At 52.6% G+C, this 20112-nt stretch overlaps 1 protein-coding gene across 11 annotated transcripts; it reads right to left on the minus strand.

Annotated features, from left to right (window-relative positions):
- Positions 1 to 1191: 1191 nt before the first annotated feature.
- PLA2G5 (phospholipase A2 group V) lies at positions 1192 to 19935 on the minus strand. 11 transcript variants are annotated; one of them, XM_072828058.1, is made up of 7 exons: positions 9562 to 9750; positions 7736 to 7993; positions 7551 to 7609; positions 6417 to 6466; positions 4762 to 4906; positions 2478 to 2584; positions 1192 to 1744 (listed from the first exon to the last, which is right to left on the minus strand). In XM_072828058.1, exons 4-7 carry the CDS (start codon positions 6454 to 6456, stop codon positions 1620 to 1622), a joined length of 417 nt encoding a protein of 138 aa, XP_072684159.1. In that variant the 5' UTR covers positions 6457 to 6466; positions 7551 to 7609; positions 7736 to 7993; positions 9562 to 9750; the 3' UTR covers positions 1192 to 1619. The 11 variants fall into 11 exon arrangements, with proteins under 11 accessions (XP_072684159.1, XP_072684154.1, XP_072684152.1 ...); XM_072828053.1 differs by lacking the exon at positions 7551 to 7609 and having other exon boundaries at positions 9562 to 9749; XM_072828051.1 differs by lacking the exon at positions 7551 to 7609 and having other exon boundaries at positions 9526 to 9749.
- Between the last annotated feature and the right edge of the window lie 177 nt (positions 19936 to 20112).

A 20112-nucleotide genomic window follows, 5' to 3' on the forward strand; every position in this document is an offset into this window, starting at 1 on the left:
AAAAGTTCCCCAGAGGCCCCTCCAGCTCAAGCCCATCTCAGCCTGTGCTGTTGCTTTTGTAACCTCGAAGCTTCCCTTGTCCACAAATGCCTGCCTGTGCCTGTCTGAATGCAGGTGCCCTGGACTGGGACGCCCGGAGAGCACAGCCTGCACGCAGCCCCTCCTGCAGAACCCCAGCGGCAAGACAACCCCTGCCCGCCACCTGCCCCTGACAGGGCTGGGGTCTCTTCTCCATCATTCAGGAACTTTTAACTGGGGAGAAATGGCATCAAAGTGAAGCTTCTGACTCTCCCGTGTGCTTATTTCACATTGGACTTGGGGAACGGTTTTGATTAAAAAAAAATTTTTTTTTGAAGAGTAAATGGGACACATGAGCTCCATTCTATGCAACACAGTCAAATAGACTCAAGTCGGTATCACTTTTCTAAGGCACTAGTACATTCAGAGTCGTCTCATAAAATTACATTTTTTTTGAAAAATGTTCAGTGTTGGGAGTTTTTTTTAAATATAGATCCCATTTATCATGTGGTTATTTTGGGGTTTGTCCGCATAAGGAAGCCAAAGGTCCTTTCTTGGAAAGGACTCTTCTTTGTTTCAGAATGTGTGCTTTCTTCCCACAGTCTTGGTATTAGATCACCCTTTATTTTATGAATTGATAGATGAGGTGGGTTTTTTAGAATCCTTACGTGGCAAAAATAAACCCTTCCGCTGAACCCTATTTTTTTAAAAAAATGTCCTGCTCTGCGGAATTCCAGAACCTCAGCATGCCCGTGTCAGCAGCAAGATGACCTCCAGATTACCCACTCTACATTGCAAGAAACATTCTGGTTTCCTTTTTAAGGAAACTGGAAGTCACAGAGGTTCAGCAACAAGCCCGAGACCAGGCGTCTAGAGAAGCTGGTGCTGGGATTTGAACGCAGCCCTCTCTGGCCCGGAAGCCCAAGCTGGCATGATTGCCAAGCATCTTCTCCTCACCTCCTCAAGGAAGAATGGAACCCAGTGCTTGGCCAGAGAGGACCCCATGGTGTAATAAGATGAACCCTAAAGAAGGCTTGGATCCCAGAAAACCTATTTATGAATCCTCACCTTCTATTCCTGAGAGTCTCCGGTACCTTTGGGTCCAGTGCCCCAGTGGCAGAGGAAGAAGGGGTGCAAGGCAATCCCCAAGAGCAGAGACAAGTGCCCATGTGGTTTTATTTAAGAAGAGATTTTATTTAATATCTATATGGGGTTCATGTTGCTTTTACCTTGAGTAAAAATTCTCTAGAGGGTATAGGGCTAATCTGACTGCTGAAACTGAAAAGTAAATGCATCTTCCTGGAGAAGGAGCGCTGTCTTTGGGGCCAAGGGCGGACAGCTGGCCTGGAGCTAGGGGCGAGCTCCCTGCATCAGAGGGGCCGACTTCATGAGTCGGGGTCAGGGACCCTGACCTTACCAGGTCCTACGAGCAGAGTCACTCTCCTGGAACTCTGCGGAGTGTGAAGTGTGGCCAGGGGACTCCCCCAAGCCCCGTGGCCAAGACTGGGGGCCTCTCGCAGGAACCCAGCAGAGTCAGTGGGCTCTGTGTTGTAGGAGAAGGGGGCAAAAGTCCTGGTCAAGTAAGAGCTCCCTGAGGGCGACTAGGAGCAGAGGATGTTGGGGAAGTATTGGTAGTGAGGGTTGTAGCTTCTTAGGTTCCTCTTGAGGCAGTAGACGAGCTTCCGGTCACAGGTGCAGAGCTGCATCTGGCAGAGGGGCCCATATTCTGCAAACAGGACACCAAAGGCACAATGAGAAGGGGAACGGGGGCTCCACCAACACTGCCTCCTGGGCTTGCTTCTATCCTCAGCAGACTCCCCGGTCTGCGTCCTGCCCCGGGAGGCTCTCCGTCCGATGAGGGAGGCACAGCTTCCACACTGGGAAATGCACGATCTGATGGAAGCGGCCTAGCTGCTGCCCCGGGACAAGTTTTGACCCAGGGAGCACAGCCCCTGCCCTCTGGGAGTTCCCACCCAGTCTGACGGTAGAGACACGTTCTCTCCCTTTGGACGTTCCCACTCTGACGGTGGAGACAGCCTCTGCCAGGGAGGAAGTCCAGTCCTCAAGGAGGAGACACGGTCCCCAGAAGGAGTTTCGCGAACTCAGACGGACCTGAGCTTGAATCCCAGCTCTAGCCGTGCGCGCTGGCAAGGCTCTGAATTCTAGTTTCCTCACTCGTAAAATGGGAAGAACGAACACACTCCAAAAGGTATTTGGGGGAGCAAGTGAGAGGAAGCATGCAAAGCATTTGGCACCTGGGGAATGCTCCGCCTGCGAGGTTTCAGCCCTTCCCCAGAGGTCAGATATACCCACGATAATCCTGCCCCTGCTGCCCCTCCTGCCCCCAGCTCTGCCCTCCCAGATATGGGCCGGGCCGGCTGACCCCGGGGACAGCTGAGCTCAGAACCAGCAAAGACCCAGGCTCTATCAGTGGCCTGAAGGGGAAGCCCCAGCCTTACCACAGGTGACCAGTCCCTGTGCAAATCTGTATTTGTAGGACTGTGTCCGGATGTGGCAGCCTTTCTCCTCCAGCCGCCCGTAGCAGCGATCATGCACCCAACAGCACCTGCCAACGCAAGAGATGTAGATCCTGGATGGAAGGGGCACGTCACATTAGCGGGGGGCAGCTAGGTGGGTGCGCTCTGGCAAAGAGAGAATCTAGGGGTATGGTTGAGCACTTCTCTGCTCTTCCGCTGGGGCCCCTGCCACTGGCTAGTGGTTCACTCACCTGCTCTCTCCCTCGGGGTCACTGTGAGCCTACTTTTCCCAGCCTCACTTGTGAGTGGCTGTGGCCACACAACTAGGTTCTGGCGGGGGCATAATGGTCAGAAGTGATGTCCACCACTTCCAGACCTACCCATGAAACCCTCCCACACTGTCCTCTTCTTTCTCTCATTCCCTGTCTCTCAGGTGGATGGAGACGACCCAGCAGAAGACTCTGAGGGCACAGGGGATGGCAGAGCCACAAGATGGAAGGAACCTGGGTCCGGACATTAATATGTGAGTCACAAGGAACTGTGATGTGAGCAAAAAATAAACTTCCAGTGTGTTAGGTGTGGAAGATGGCACTTTTTAAAAGTTGATTTATAGAAAAATAGAGAAGTGGTATAGAGTGTTCCTTTGTACCCCACACCCAGTTTTTCCCATTATCAACATCTTCTATTAGGTGTTACAATTAACAAACCGATATTGATATCATAGATTAAATAACTAATCAGCTAAATCATGATGCACCACTATTGATTCCTTAATTGTAAAAAGTCCCTAGTTTATTTAGATTTGCTTAGTTTTTACTTAATGTCCTTTTCTATTTAAGGATCCTATCCAGGACACCTCATTACACTTAGTTGTCAAGTCTCTTTAGTCTCCTCTTGGCTGTGACAGTATCTCACATTTTCCTTGTTTTTGATGACCTTGACAGTTTTGAGGAGAGCCGGGCTCGTATTTTGTAGGATGGCTCTCTATGGGATTTGTCTGATGTTTTTCTCATGATAAGACTGGGGCTATGGGTTTATCTTGCTGCTCTAATCACTCTAGCTTTGGCCACTGGGAGCCCTTCCAGTTGGCTCTTGTGCTCCCTGACCTATCCCTATCTATGCGGGAGGTGGTTCTTTTGAATACTTCCTTATCTTTTGGGCTCACATGAAACTCCAGGCTCCTCCTATATATTTTCTGTCCTGGTCCTAGAATCAGCCATGTCTCCAAGGAGCCTTGGTTCATTGTTTTGGAGAATGGTGTTAGAGACCAGATCTGGGCACTGGAAGTTGCTTATTGCTCCTGGATGTTGTTTCTTCTAGGTCCTCTCAGCTGAGAGAGCAAAAACTGTGTCCATATTAACCCGTGTTAGTAAATACATCTGTACCTATTTCTGTATGTAACTACCTGCCTCTATATTAAGCTAAACAAGAGTTCATACTGACATCTCCACCTCTAATCCATCACCGCAGGGAGAGAACTCCCCTTCCAGCAGTGGAAAACTTGGCTCCCGCCATCTCCCATCCACTTGCCTCATGGCCCCATTCCATTATCCACATCAGGTATCTCAGAATTTCCCAAAGTACAATCTCTTTTGCTCACATGTTCTAGAACTTTGACACTTCCCAATCAAGAAATGGAATCTAGGTCCCTTTCCTCTCAATGCCTTTGTGACTGCCTCCACCAAGTGACACCATAGAATTTCTGAGGCTAGACCCTTTTGCCCTGCAACCTTGGGACACTCACTCTTAGGGAATCCAGCAGTCACTGTGCTGTGGGGAAGTCCCAACAGCCTTGGAGAGGCCTAAGTGAGAGGAACCGAGCCCCCCAACCCCTCTCTAGCCTCAGCTGAGCTTCCAGCCAGCAGCCAGCCACGAGAGTGAGCCATCTGGAAACTGGATGGTCCGGCCTCATTCAAGCTGCCCAAGTTGAAGCCAGGGGTAGGGGTGGGGGGGTGGGGGGCAGGGACAAGCCATCCTGCCAAGCCCTACCCAAAGGGCCAATTCTGAGCAAAATAAATGATCATGCTCACTCTAAGCCATTACATTTTGGGGTGATGTGTTATGTAGCAATAGAACAACTGACACATTAGGTTACTGAGAAGTTACTAGATGTCTCTTGAGCAAGTCAGCTAACCTCCCTGGCATGCAGTTTTCTTGCCAATAAAGTGGCACTTTGATACTCCTCTTCCAGAACTGACGCGGAATTATGTGAGATAATGCGGGTGCAGAGGCTGAGTGCAAAGGATAATCATGATGACCAGCTCACCAATCGGTGCCATCTTTGGGGGTCCCCCGACCGCCCCAGCCACAGTAGCAGCCATAGAAGCCGTAGTTTGTCAGGGCGCTCTTCCCAGTCACCTTCTCAATCATGGACTTGAGGTCCAGCAAGCCTCCTGGCACAGCACGCACACCTGGAAGGCAGACCACAGCTCTGGGTGAACACACTTGCCCCACATGAACCTGCCCCTTCTCCTGCCCTGCGGCTTGCGGAAACCCGGGTGTCTCCTCCTTATTCTCCCCATTAGTGGGACAGGACCGAGAAAGGGGAGGGCATGCAGAAGAGCTACAAGTCTGGACTCGGAGAATGTGAGAACATGGGTTCAAATCCTGCCTCTGCTGCTCATTCTCAGCACAATGTGTCACTTCATCTCTTAAAGCCTCCACCTCTTCGTCTGCAAATGGGGGTGAGGGGCTAAAGTGAGTGCCTACATTTTGGAGCTATTCTGAGGGTTAAAATGAGAGGACATGTGTGAATTTTGAGCACAGCGGCAGACACATAGTGAATGACTGAGAAATATTAAGTGTAATTAATATGGTAGCTGTAGGAAGCAGGCAGACAGGTGCTTCCTGTCTCTCCTGACGATGGGCACCTCCCTCCCCGCAAATAACACCATCTAGAACATCAGGCCCAGAACCTTTAGCAGGGTGGGATCCTCCCAGATCATAGAAGCCAGCTACCTCACCTTCCAGATTGGGAGACAATAGTTTGGAAGGAAAGGTTCAGGGTTTCACAGGGAGCCAGGGACTCCCTCCTCCCACTAGGCTTCCCACCCTTGGTGAGTCTCAGGGATCTGGCAAGACATCAGAGATTAGGACAGCTGTTGGGGGTTGTGTACACGGTCATGGGGCTCCCCTGTGCTGTGCAGTTACCTCCAGCTGGGAGATGGCAGCAGGTAGGGCGTGTGTTGAAAACCCAGGCCAGGGATGCCTGGGTGGCTCAGTGGTTGAGCACCTGCCTTTGGCTCAGGGCATGATCCAAGGGTCCTGGGATCGACTCCCACATCAGGCTCCCCACAGGGAGCCTGCTTCTCCCTCTGCCTGTGTCTCTGCCTCTCTCTGTGTCTCTCATGAATAAATAAATAAAATCTTTTTTAAAAGGAAGGAAAAGAAAGAAAAGAAAAGAAAAGAAAAAAGAAAAGAAAAAGAGAAAAAGAAAAAGAAAAAGAAAAAGAAAGAAAAGAAAAGAAAAGAAAAGAAAAGAAAAGAAAAGAAAAGAAAAGAAAAGAAGACCCAGGCCAGCCTCAGCAGAGAATGACCCAGGAACCACGGGATGGAATAGTTACTTATGAGGGTCTAGTTTTTCATTTGGGCCTCATTTTGTTTTGTTTTGCACCAAAGTAAAAAATATGCTTCTCACATTTGCAAGCCACATTTGGTCCACGTCACACAATCACCTCTCTACCTATCACCATCTAAAATCATGCCACAGCCCCACCAGTTGGCTAAATGTCATCCCGTGTCACAGATGAGGAGACAGAGGCTCAGAGAGGCAAAGGCTCTTGCTGATGCCCACATAGGAAGTGCAGAGCCGAGATTCAAGATCAAGTCTCAACAACCTCCAAGACTAGCCTCCTTTCCACTACTCTACTGTTCCTGGGGATAGAAGGTCACAAGTTCAGAGGTCATGGGACCAGCACTTACAACAAGCCAGTAACCAAGCCAGTGTGAGAAGGCCGTTCATCTCCAGGGTTCTGGAAGAGAAAATGCATCCCATGACATGCCTCTCAGGAGATGCATCCGGACCCCACCCCTGGGTTCCCGCCAGGCCTCACCCTCTCCTGTTGGGCAGCACAAAGGCGACCTTAGTTGGAAAAGGGGCAAAAACCTCAAGGAGTTGATCCTGGGGGGTCCCTTGGAGCCAAAGAGCACTCGTGGGGTATGGTCCCCAGTAGAGGCAGGAATGGACTTTCCCACCACAGATGCCCCAGCACAACTGCCCCCTCCGCAGGCAATGGCTAAAATAGGCAGAGGTTTCCTAATGGAGATTTGGTGGCACAGGCGACAGGCGGGAATTGACACAAGCTGGACGTGGCCCTTAATGAAGGACGCAAGGACCAAGTAGGGAGGAAAGAAGCCAGGATGGAGGGAGTGATGGGGTCAGGGTGGGAGGCAGAGGGAAGCAGATGATGCTAAGTCCTCTGTTCTTTCATCTCTCGGCCCTGGCTGCCGGTTGTCAAGGATGTCTGACCTGCTGGTGTCTGGGGGGGGGGGAGGGGGTGCCAGAAGCGAGGCGGCTTCACCCCTCTGTCCCAGCACCGAGAGTAGGGCCTGGCCCGGAGTGGGGCCTCCGGAAGGAAGCACCAGCAGCCCCATGTAAGCAGCCTTCAGGGCCTTGCTGTGGCTTTGTGGGTCCCGGGCACTTTCGCCTTCATGGGCCCCTTCCTCCAAAAAAAAAAAAAAAATTATTTTAAGTTATATCTTACAACTGTGTTGGTATGGAAACAAATATGATCCAGGCGGGATGTAGTATGATATATCCATTACGATTCTATTCATTTTTTCCCCCTGATTCTAAAACAATTAGATTTAAAACATTTCTATGAGCTCCAAGTACCGTGTCTACGTAAAGAGTAAGTCGACCCTGGGTATTCATGAGGGCTCCCAAGAGTAGATATCACTGCTCCCATTTTTCCCAGCAGAGAAATGGAGGATCAGAGACCTCATGGAACTTGCCAGAAGCCAGGCAGCTTGTAAGAAGTGGAGGAAGGGTTCAACCCCAGGCCTGTGCACCTCTCACCGCCCAGCACAGCCTCCCTTCTCGGAGGGGTGACTTGCCTTTGAGCCTCGGAGCTCTACTCCGCGGGCCTGGAGACCCCAGCTTCCCTCTCCAGCACCTGCCTTCGGCAAACACATGAATCACCGGCCTTGACTCCCGAAAAATCACACCCAGGAGGCAGAGGAAATTCCATGCGGCTTGGGCCAGCGCCTGATTCTAACTTGGCCTCTCGGGGGTTCCTTACCGGCGCTGTCTGCTTCCCTTCCCTCTCTGGATCCCAAGGTCCGTGTTTATCCACAGCTGCTCAGCGGCTGATGGTCTGCCAAGGTTCCCCCGTCAGTGCCCGGCTGTCTCTGATCCCTGGGTTCAGTGGTCACTCGTGCGACGCTCTGCCCCGAGCCCCTGGCACCCCCGGGCCCTGGCTCCAAGCACAACACCTCCGCTCCCCGGGGCTCCGGCTGCGGGCGGGCCTCTCCGTGCCGCCCTTTGTCCAGCAGCTCCTCTGAGTTCCAAGAACATTCCTGAGGGTTCTGTCCACCCGTGGCCTCGCCTCGGGGGCTCCAACCGACCAGGGGACATGGCTCCAGACCCTACCCCTTCCACACCAGTCATCCCCGGCCTCTTCTCAGAGCCACAACAGGAGGAAGAGGCCAGCCGCCAAGCCCGGGCACCCGCAGTGTGCCAGGATCTGTCCCCTGTCTCTGTAAGCCTGCCGGGCACCCTGGCAGGTGGCGGTTGTTAGACCTGCTGCTACCGTGTCTGTCCCTTCCATACTCATTTGTTGAACGAGGGGAGGGTAGTTGTTGATCTCACAGATGGAGAAACTGAGGAAGGGGAGGTGAGCTGCCCAACTGTGCAGCCCAGGGCTGCAGACCTACTCTGCTCCACTGCCAGCCCCTGTGTACTATTCGTGGGGTACCTTTTCCGTATTTGATGAGACTTTGATGTCCCATGGGGACCTTTGAGGGGGGTGCTGGGAAGACACAGCCCCTCCCAGGAGTAGCTAATTCCTAGCGATAACAAAACTCCCCAGGGACAAGGCTTTCTTATGTGCAAACCAGCCAGTCCCGAACTTGCCCCCCAACCCCCTGTCTAACTCTCCTGCTCCCAGCCAATCTCTCCCCTGCCCTAAATCACCCCAGGGCCAGAAGCAGACTGCTAGGGACCTAGGGACCCACCACCCCTGCAGCCTGGAGTCTGCGGAAATCCTCCGAGCTGGTCAGGCCCAAGCTGTTTGCCCCCTGCCTGGCCTTTCCCACAGAAAACACAAGAGAGGCTCCGGGCACAGTTTGGCTCTCGTTTCTTCCACCTCCGGATCAACAACCCCGGTGCTTCCCCGTGTGGCCCCGCACGGTGTGACCCCACATGTGTGGCGTGTCCCCTTCTCCCAGAAACTGTAAGTCACAGACTGTCTTCTCCATGGCAACCAGCTCCTGGCCTTACCGTACCTGCCTGAATCGAACCAAAATCCCAGGCGCATTTCTGAGCACCTTGGGCGGGGGCCGTCAGTGCAGGGAACAGCATGAGGCCCCATGGAAGGGGGCTCCGAGAAAGATTGCAGAGAGGTCTCAGCGAGGAGGTGACAGAAGCAGGGACACAGCCAACTTAGGGGCTGGAAAGTGGCCCATCGGTGGAGCTCAGAGCCGGCCCCCAGGAGAAGGATGTGGGATTGGCTATTTTTATCAAGCAACCACAGAGGGCAATGAGCACGGCGGCGAGATAATTTTGGAGTAAAGTGGTGGCTGAGGTCATGGGAGGTGGAGAGAGTGGAGACAGACAGCCTAACGGAAGCATGAAAGAGTGGGGGCCAGGAGTGGCTGGGTCCCTGGAGGGACAGAGCCCCCCCCCCCCCCCCGCCTCCACGCTCCAGGACCCCCAGGTCAGATCTCCGGCCACAGGGGACGGACAGCATCAAGCCCGCTGCACAACAGGCACACGAGAGACCTCCCCTCCATCTGGGGGGGAGGCTCTGGGGGGGTCAGGGGCCTCCTCTCCCAGCCCCTCTCCCTCCCTGCACCCTGCACACCCCCACACCTCCAAGCCAGGCAGTCCCCAGATGCGGTTCCTCACCAGGGAGCCCTTCTCTCCGCCCCGCTGCAGGAGAGGCAGGCGCTGGGCCCACGGGTTTTAAAGGCCTCTCTGCCCGCCTCCCACGTCCTGCCTGGGCCGCCTCCAGGCGTCCGATGTCTCACATAGGAGCCCTGCTTCTCCCCCCGAGACCCCAGGGGACTCTCTGCCTCTCTGTGTTCTAAAGCAGCGATTCCCTGAGCGTGTCACAGTTCCTCGGGTGAGTTCCAGGAGAGACACAGAGGAGGGTCTGGCCTGGGCCACCCATGGTCCAGGGTTCCCCACCAGGGACCGGAGAGCTGGAATCCCCCTCCAGGGCAGCCCCCCTCCCCCTGCCACTGCGTGTCTCTATCGAGCCCTCCAGCCCACGGCTCCTCCGTTGGGCTCGACTCTGGGGCAGCCAGGTGGCCCCCCCCAACTCTGTCCTCGCCCTCTTCCTGTTGTTCCTCACCTGCCAACCCTCTCCGTCCACGCTGCCGGGTTCCTGGGGTGGGGAGACCCTGGAGCCCGTGAAGCCCCACTCTGGGGATGTTGTGAAATGTCCCTGGAGCTGGCACCTCCCTTTTGGCACCTGAACTCCTTACGGAATTCCTGCATTCCTTCCCTCTGGGAAGGAGAGCCCACCAGGCTGGCAGTGGGAGCCACACCGGCTGGAGTCCCCACTCAGCCACCCAGGAGCTGTGTGACTCCGGACAAGTCACCACACCTCTGTTTGTTCCTGTGATCCAGGAGAATAATGACTCCCGGCCGCCCCAGAGGCCCACGATGAGGCACCTGCTGTGTGAAATAAGGCCGGGGGGCACCTGGCTCAGTGGGTGAGCATCTGCCTTTGGCTCAGGGCTTGATCCCGGGCTCCTGGCATGGAGCCTGCTTTTCCCTCTGCCTCTCCGTGTCTCTCGTGAGTAAATAAATAAAAAAAGACTTTTTAAAAATAAATAAAATAAGGCCAAATGGGGAGGTGCGTGGTGCAGGGGGTCGACATCACATAATGTAGATGAGCTTCAGGCTGCAAGTGCAAGCTACATCTCCTCCGGGCTGGCTGTGCCCGGCCTGCCTCACAGAGTCCTTGTTAGGATAAAGCGAATGAGCGCATTTATGACAGAGCAGTGGCCAAACAATGCCAGTAAGTAAATGAAGAGTAACCTTCTAGCGTGTCTTGAGGAGCACAGACAACCGTTATTAGGCTCTGTTCTCCACTCTCTCCATCCCGAGCCCCGCCCGTCCCTGACCCCCCTGTGCACACACTTTTCTGAGATGTGCGTGTGAGCTCCTTCTCCTCCCCCTTGGCTTCTTTTCTCCCCTCACGGCAAACTTAGGAGCCCTTCTCCTCCTGAGACCTAATGGCTGGGCACCCCACAAAACCCTGTGAGCCCCAGTTCTATACAGAAAGTACCTACTAGTGTCTCCTACATGCAAGATGCCAGTGGGGTTGGGGTCCATCGTGAACAAGACAGAGGTCCGGCCCCCCCACACTTGCCCTCGGGTTCAGGGGACAGATAGTAAAGCACCAAGTAAATCCACGATACGTCCCTGGGTGGGGGGGGATCTCCTCTCTATTCTGTATCAACTTTTCTCCTTCCCCACCAGGTCCTTCCTCCGCCTACAGACACTCACAGGCCTCACCATCCTAAACCAAACAAGAGGAAATGTCCCTGCCTCCTCAGACCTGTCTCTCCAGATTTTTTTTCCCCTCTCAAAGCCACATTTCTGGACAGAGAAGCCTCCAGCTGCTCATCACCCACTTCCATCCAAACACTCTGCCACCTGAACCCGCCGCTGTGTCCCTGCACGGGCTCCCAGGGATCCCCCCAAACTTGGGCTTCACCCCACGACCCTCTCCCTCTCCAGCCTTGCGAGGCCACACTCGGCCATCCGTCCTCCGCAGCTCACCCCCACCTCCATCCGGCCCCCACATGCGGGGTCTGCCCCCCGAGTCTGCTCCTCTCTTTCTCTCCCCCTCTCCTGGGGTGAGCTCGGCCGAGTTCCGGGATTGAGGGCTCATTTAATGCAGATATCCAGAGGCTAGCCCGGCCAAGCAGAAGCTGGCATGAGCTTTGACACAACAGTGTCACTCCCTGAACAAACGGTTGAGTACTGGAAGGAGGAGGAGGTTCGGTGCCAGGTCCAAGAGTCTGGGCTTCACGTCAGACAGAACTGGATTCATATCTGGGTGTCACCTCCGACTACCGGTGTCCCCTGGCCTCCTCGAGTCTCGCTTTTACCACCATCTGTAGACCAGGACAGTGATGGAACCGGCTTCATTCTAGAGTTGTGATCACTCAATGAAGCGATGCAGACAGAGAGGCTCAGCACGGTGCCCGGCACCCCATGGGTGCTCGGGAATCATAACTGTTATAAATATCAATGCTGTATGTCACTGCACTAAACTGAGAGCCCCCCGAGGGTAGGCACTGCGTCTGCTTCACCTCTGTACTCCTGGCACTTGGCACACAGTAGGTGCTAAGTTAGGTTTGCCGAGCGAATGCATGATGACTCTGGCTCTAGCTTCATACCCATGGCCCCAGCCCACACTTCAAATATAATAATTAAATATATATATACAATCATTACAATCCAAATACCTGCCACGTAGGGTAGCTCAGTGTCCTGCAGGAACCCCAGGACCAAACTCATCGTCTCCCCCACAGCCCAGCCCCTGTCAACTCCCCTCTCCCCAGTAAGGGATCCAGTCATTCACACTCCAGGGATTAAATTGTCCCGACCACATCCACCCCCATTGAGTAGAAGACTCTTGAGGGCAGGATCCTTCTCTGATTCATTTCTGACCCCAGCACCTGGAGCAACATCTGACACCTGGTAGGCCCTCAAGAAATATCTGTGTAATAAATTAAGCCTCTCATAATCATGCTTGTTCTCCGGCACTTGCTGTGTCCATTTTCTGCAGGCTCGTCAGAGCTGAAGCCCCACTGAGGGCAGCCAGACACACTTGGACACCCTCTCCTCCCGAGACCAGAGCTGCCGAAGTGCCCTCGGCCTCATCAGAGGAGGATCTGCTGCCCCCCGGGAGGCTGGCACATAGAGCAGGATTGCCCAGAGCTCACTGGCAGATGCGCCATATGGAGGCCCCCTGACTCCTCCCTCCACAAGAAGCTTGCCGATCTCTGGAATGTTGTAGAACTCATCACACATCTAGCCTCTTCCAGCACTTCCAATTGGAGGGAGTTTCAAGACTGACCAATTGGGAAGGAAGGAGAGAGGAACTCCATACTGTGCCGCTGGCACAAGGCAAGTTCACCGATGGGGATCTTGAATCCTCACAAAATCTTGGGGGGCATCGGGACCCCATTCTAAGTAAGGAAACTGAGGGGCAGATGTTAGGTGGCCTACAGAAGGCAGACCTGCAACCTAAAGCCTGGCCTGTCACCCCAGGTCCACGTTCTTGCCACTCCACAAAGAGATTGACGCCCAATAAAGATCTAAGGATTGTGATTTTCACAGGACCCCTGACCAAAGTGTCACATGACTTCCTCATACTCTAGATGGAGAAGTGAAAGCTGAGCTATAGTCAGAGCTCATAATTCTCAATAATTGCTTAATGAGTGGAACTGGGTCTTTGGTTATAAACTTATAGCCCTGAGCTAAATGCAGCCCTAGGAAGTCCTATGCTTGTCCTACTCAGTGACTTTCAAAATGTTGAAATCAGTTGGTAACGTGGAAGTATTAAGAGATCTCAGACAGGGGATCCCTGGATGGTTCCGCGGTTTAGCGCCTGCCTTTGGCCTAGGGTGCAATCCTGGAGTCCTGGGATCGAGTCCTGCGTCATGCTCCCGGCATGGAGCCTGCTTCTCCCTCTGCCTGTGTCTCTGCCTCTGTGTGTGTCTCTCATGAATAGATAAATAAAATCTTAAAAAAAAAAAAAAAAAAAAGAGAGAGGGAGAGAGAGATCTCAGACAAAAATCCAGATTTCCAGCTTCTCTCTTTCTTCTCTGGTGATCCCGGCTCTGGATTCCTACATGGCAACAGCTGGCCAGAGTGGAGAAGTACCTGCCCCCTTCAACTGGACACAAGTTTAGCTTTGCCCTGGTCTCCACCGCTCCTTATTGTCTTATCCCCCACGTGCTTCCTTGCTGCTCCCTGCCTGGAGCACCCTCTAGTGGCCTGTCCTAGAACTCAGGCTTGAGTCCTATCCTCTCCGCCCCGGCAGCACCAATGGGACAGCGAATGTGTCTTGAGAGCAGAGATCATCTCCTGTGCAAACCTGCGTTTCAGGTGCTGAGCTCAACGCCAAGCACATAGCAGTTGCTCAGTAAATGTACACTAAGGGCACCTGTCCCAGGACGAGGAGATCACGGAGGGCTTTCTAGAAGAAAAGGCACCTGCATTCAATCTTTAAAAGCAGGTTGAGGAAAAAGGAACCCTTGTACACTGTTGGTAGGAGTGTGAAATGGCACAGTTGCTGGAAAACAGCATGGTGATTCCTTCAAAAATTAGAGGTAGAATCACCATATGACCCAGCAGTCCCATCGGTGGGTATGTACCCAAAAATTTAAAGCAGGGTCTCTTGAGACGCCTGGGTGGCTCAGTGGTTGGGTGTCTGCCTTTGGCTCAGGACGTGATCCCGGGGTCCTGAGATCGAGTCCTGCATTGGGCTCCCTGCAGGAAGCCTGCTTCTCCCTCTGCCTGTGTCTCTGCCTCTCCCTCTATGCCTCTCTCATGAATAAATAAATAAAATCTTTAGAAAAAAATTTAAAGCTGGGTCTCAAAGAGATATCTGTACACTCGTGTTGATAGCAGCATTATTCACAACAGCTTAAGTGTGGAAACAACCCAAGGGTCTATCAACAAGTGAATGGATAAATAAAAGGCAGTATATACATCCTATATACATACAAGTGGAAGGTTATCCAGCCCTAAAAGGGAAGGAAATTCTGATGCTACAACTTGGCTGGACCTTGAGCGCATTACAAGAAGTGAAATAAGCCAGTCACAAAAGCACAGATATTGTACAATTTTACTTTATAGGAGTCACTCAGAGTAATCAACATCATAGAAACAGAAAATGGAATGGGGGTGGTGGTGCCAGGGGACAGGAGAAAGGATAGTTAGATTTTAATGGGAACAGACTCTCAGCTTTACAAGATGAAAAGAGTTCTGGAGATGGATGGTGATGGTGGTTACACAACATCATAAATGTATTTAATACCACTGAACCGTACATTTAATATGGTTAAGATGGTAAATTTGAGGTTGTGTGTCTTGTACCACAATAAAAAAAAATAGAAAAAAGGGACACCTGGGTGGCTCAGCAGTTGAGCATCTGCCTGGGCGTGATCCTGGGGTCCTGGGATCAAGTCCCACATCGGGCTCCCTGGGGGAGCCTGCTTCTCCCTCTACCCGTGTCTCTGCCTCTCTCTGTGTGTCTCTCATGAATAAACAAAATCTTTTTTAAAAAACTGGAAAAAACAGAATGGATGTTCACCAGGCAAGGATGCAAGGAAGGGCATCCCAGGTGGAAGGAGCCGCCTACGCGGGCATTGTCACGCTGGCTCATTTGGGGGGCTACAAATGGACAAGGTAGCTGAGGGCATTAGGCAGTGATGTTCGAGTAACTATTTAATAGCTGGCTCTTGGAGGGGGAGACGAGCCCTGACTTGTAACATCTGCCCATGTGTGCAGCCATCTGTGCTGTAAGCACTCGCATGTGGGCAATCTCACGCTCCTAACAACGTCAATGGATGCAGGGAGATGTACCCGGAGCAGCACACCACGGGGTAAGGTGAGGCACGCTGCCTGCTAATGAAGAGCCCATGTTCTGGAACCACTGCTCATTAGCTGTGTGACCTTAGGCAAGGTTTTGAACTGCTCAGTAATGGGGATAATCATTTTACCTGCCTCAGCCCAATGTTCCGAGCTGAGGCATGGCAGGTGTTTAGGGTTGTGTTGCGTTTAAGATTGTGTTTAGGATTGAGCCCCACATTGTAGGGGCTTAACGAACGTTTGCTGGGGCAGACCCATGCTTCATTTCTCAGAAAAGGGAACTTTCTCTACGTGTTTAGTAGGAAATGAGGAATGGGGGGAGGGCTGACTGAAGAGACGCACAGGGGTAGGTCACAAAGAACCTTGAGTGTCAGGCTAAGGAGTTTGGACTTTACCCCTGGTGGTGGTGGCCCAGAATGGCCTCGATCAAGAGCAAGATGATATGAGTTCAACAGGAAATGAGAAACTTCTACCCGAGAACCCCAAAACCAAACCACGCAAGCACAGGACAGGATGACACAGCCCAGCCATCAGACCTGTGTCCCCAAGCCTGGTAGCACTTGGATCACAGAGGCAGCACTGTCTTTGCCATGATGGCAGGACTGTGGTGCCCGGAGCGAGGGCCCCTAGCCGACCTCTTCGGGAAGGATGTGCCTGGTCCTGACCACCACCCCCCCCCCCACCCCGTCTCTGAGAGAGCATTTCTGGAAAACTAGGGAGTGTCTGGGTCACAGGATGCCTGTCAGATGGAGGGAGTAGGGGCTGGCTGGCGCTTGGAAGGGGGCTTAGGGACCCAGCCTCTGTCTCCAAATTTCTGAAGGTCTGTTGAGGGTGAAAAGCACCGTGGTTGTCCCATGTGGCCCCAGACTACAGAGGCAGCACCAGGCAAGGGAGGCCCATTTCGGTTCAAGCCCAGAAAGTTTTTTTCTAATAGCCCAAATGTCCTGGAAATAGAATGATCTGTCTTGAGGAGGGTCAGCTTCCTGTCCCCAGAGGTACTTTTTCTTTATTAAGACCAGAAATATAGCGCAAAAGATGGGGGCTGAGGAGGTGGAACACGGCCCTACTTGATTCCGCTGAAAAGGGCGTGTAAGTTTTAGGAACATGAGAGACCTGTCAAAAGCACATGAAGTTAACCTAAGTCAATTATGAAGCATAAGTTCTAGTCTGCAAAAGTGTAAAAAAAAATTATAATTTTGCAACATTAAAAAAAAAAACGCACAGAAAAGTCAGGAGCCCTTCAGCTGCTCTCCGGCGTGAACAGAGCTGTCAAATAGTCTGTGCCCCTTGCCTCACCAGTCTCCCCACCCCGACATTGATTCATGCCACCGTCATGTTCAGGGCTGTTGCAAAAAGCAACATCAACTGAGTGGGATCTGGACTGGGTGACCTCCAGGGCGCCCACCAGCTCTGACCTTTGGTGACAGCGCTAGCTGTCACATGAACCTTGAGCACTCCAAGCTTTTCTACCGAGGGCTTTGGCACTTACCGCTCCCCCCAGCCTAGAATACTAATACTTAGCATAGTATTAGCTCCGGGTCTCATCCTAAATGCCACCTCTTCCAGGAGGCCTTCCTTGACCGCCTACCCAAGGTAGCTCCTCCGCCTCCAGTTAAGCTCAGGTCACTGTTTTCCCCCTTTGTGGCACTGACCATCATCTTCAACTCTCATTTCTTTCCTTCTTGACTTGTTTAGGATTTCTGTCTCCTGCCCCTTCCCCTAGAGGCCAGGAAACTCGTCAGGCTCGTTCATCATATTTTCAGCAGCTAACACAGGGCCTCATACATATTGGTATCTGATATTTATCTGTGGAATAAAGAATAATTGAGGGGATGAACCAAGATGTGAGGGAGTAGCCATCCTCACCGGATTTGTCATTCCATAAGTTGGCAGCCTGCGCTAAAGATACACTTAGGGGCGCCCGGCTGGCTCCGTCAGAAGAGCGTGTGGCTCTTGATCTCGGGGTCGCACGTTCGAGCCCCAAGTTAAGTATAGAGATTACTTAAATAAAAATAAAATAAAGATACAGCTGGTCGTATCTTGGGCTCAGTCTGTTCCTACCTATGTAATGGTTATTTTTCAATAACAAACTGAAGCCTGACTTCCCCCAAATACTTTGCTGAAAATGCAACTCCAAACACCTAGTCCATAGCAAGCACCTGCTTGGTTTTATCTTTGAAAAACCCACTAAACTGTTTGTTTTCTTTGAGCTAGCCTTCCTTTCTGTCTTTGTTTCTGTTGTTCCCCGCACCCCCCCCCAAATGTTCGTTGTCTTTTTTGCCTTGTAAACGCCTACTTGTTTTTTCACGCTGTAATGTCACTTCTTTTCTTGGAGAAACCCTGGAATAGGCTCTGACTGGCAAGATGCAACGTGGTGTCGGAGATTCTAGGCTCATGATCCTGACGCTCACAATTCCAGGCCCTTCCTCTTGTCTCCAATTCCAATCCAGGCCAGCAATCATTTCCGGAGCAACTCCTGCGGGCAGAGTGCCAGCTGGGCACTGCAGGAAACGAATGCAGAGCTAAGCCCATCAGCCTCTGCACTCTAGAGTTTAGAATCGGGGTCTGTCTGTTAGGATGGGGTAACGAGAACAGGCCTTATGCCATGCCCATAAACCTACAATAACATTTGAACTCCTTCCCTGGGCCTAAGAGGGGCTGTGCCCCCTTGAGATGCCTTTCCTGATGTCCTCCTCTGTTCCTGGATCAGTCTTCTTAACCTCTATATCAGCACGTGTCCCCTGCTGCCAGGGTCAGGGGTGTCTATCTCCCCCGCAGGCATGTGACCCTTCATGATCTGGCCCCACGACCACCCTTTCCAGCCTTGCCTTATCTATCACCTGCTCCCCTGCGCATTCCTGAGAAGAACACTTTTTGTTCCCCAAATATATGGCATAGAAGATACGGTTTGGCAGGTGGTTAATAAACGCTCCAGAGAACAATAAAATGGGGAAGGAGGACAGGAGTGCTGGGTGCGTGTGTTGGGAGAGGGAACCTGATGGTGGGCTTTGTCAGCTTAAATAGGGTGGCCAGGAAAAGTCTGACTGTGGAGGTGACATCAGAGCAAAGTGATGGAGGAGGTGAGGGAGCAGGCCACAGGGACATGAGGGAGAGGAGCATCACAGACAGAGAGGACAACAGGTACAAAGGTCCTGGGGTAAATGCATGGCCATGAGTTGGAGAAACCATAAGGAAATCAGGTCTTCCTTTCTTAAAAAATAAAAATAAATAAAAAATAAAAAGCATTTTAGTGAACCCCCCTACCAGACTGGATGAGTTCCCTACTCTGACCCCTGGATCTGTTGAGCTCCCTTATGACAGGACAATCCTATTCTATCATAGTGTCTCCCCCACAAGACTATGAGCAAACTGGGGAGGGGGACCATGTCTTTTATTTTGACATCCCCGTGCCCAGCAGAGGGTTTAATATACATTTGTTGACCGCCTAAGTGGATGAGCAAACTAGACCTTGAATCCGTGAGGATGTCCCATTTCATCCCTACGCTGGGCAGCACCTGGCACACTGGCCCAGACTGGGTCTGAGAAAACAATGTGTGTGGAATGACACACAGGAATAGCCAAGGCTTACAGACACCATGCGAGGCTCTCTATGAGGCTGACCCCATTTTACCCTTTAAAGCGATCCTATGAGGTGGGCACTGCCACCGTAGGCCATTTGCAGATTAGGACACCAGGGATCGAAGGAACAGAAATGGCTCACCCGTATCACACAGCTGGTAAGCAGCAAAGCCATGAGTTGAACCTGATGGGTCTGACCCCCAAGGCTCCATTAATCCAGCTCAAAGCTAAACTACCTTCCAGAGAAAGGGGACTGGGCATGGGGGTGGGGAGAGGAGGGCTCCAGGGGGCCGGAGGAGGAGGCCAGAGAGGCCTTCCTAAGAGGGCCGGAATGGCATCTTCTGGCTCCGTGTTCCCTCCCACGTGCACCAAAGTGTCTGCACACAGCGGATGCGCAGAGAAGGTTAAGGAACTGGTGATGATTCTTTTTCCCGAAGATGAATATTTTCTTGTGGTTTGAGTTCAAAAGAAATGCAGGCAAAGCCTCAGATTAGCATAAACACAGATTCCAACTCTAACTCTCTTCATAACTGTGCCTGGCTTTGCCCCCAGGTTCAGGAACAACCTCCTGGGTAGAAACCCCTGGTTCCCTTCACGTGTGGCCTGGCCTCCGTAAGAACCACACGGCTCACCGGGCTTGCACCTTACTAGGAAAGGGACCACAGGGCCCTCGGGAGACCCCTCTAGCAGGGCCTCTGCCTTGTCCACCCTCCCCAGGGACCCTCTGTGCTCTCCAGACCCCACCTCTCCCACCTCTCCCAGTCCAGCTGGTCTGCCCCTCCCAGTATATGTGACTGACCTTTCTGGCCCGGCCTCAGCTCCTGCTCCTGTGGCCTGCTCTCAGGAGCAGCCCCATCAGGCTCCAGGCCCTGCCGGCTCCCTGCCCCCAGCCACAACATTGGGATCTAAAGGCTGGGAATCTCGATAGACTCTTGGCTTCCGGAATCCTAAAGGCCTGAATGGGAGCGAGTGATGAAGACGGGTCTGAAGGTGGTGAGAGAAACGTCTGCCTGCACCTGGCCAGGCATTCTTCTGCTCAGCCCCCAACAGCCTCCACAGATGCAGGAAGTCCAATAAAAACCCAGAGCCTAGGGCTGGAGGTATTATCAGAGGGGCCTGGGCAGTCACCCAGAGAATTCCAGTGGGGGTGGCTTTGAGTTCACAGTGATCCAGGTCACAGCCTTATCCGGCTTGACAAGGCCGTTGCTAATCCCCCCAGCCTGGAGTATTCACCCCCAACCTCGAGCCTGAGCTCAG

This window comes from Canis lupus, chromosome 5 (genome assembly GCF_048164855.1).
Source record: "Canis lupus baileyi chromosome 5, mCanLup2.hap1, whole genome shotgun sequence".
Taxonomy (NCBI): domain Eukaryota; kingdom Metazoa; phylum Chordata; class Mammalia; order Carnivora; family Canidae; genus Canis; species Canis lupus.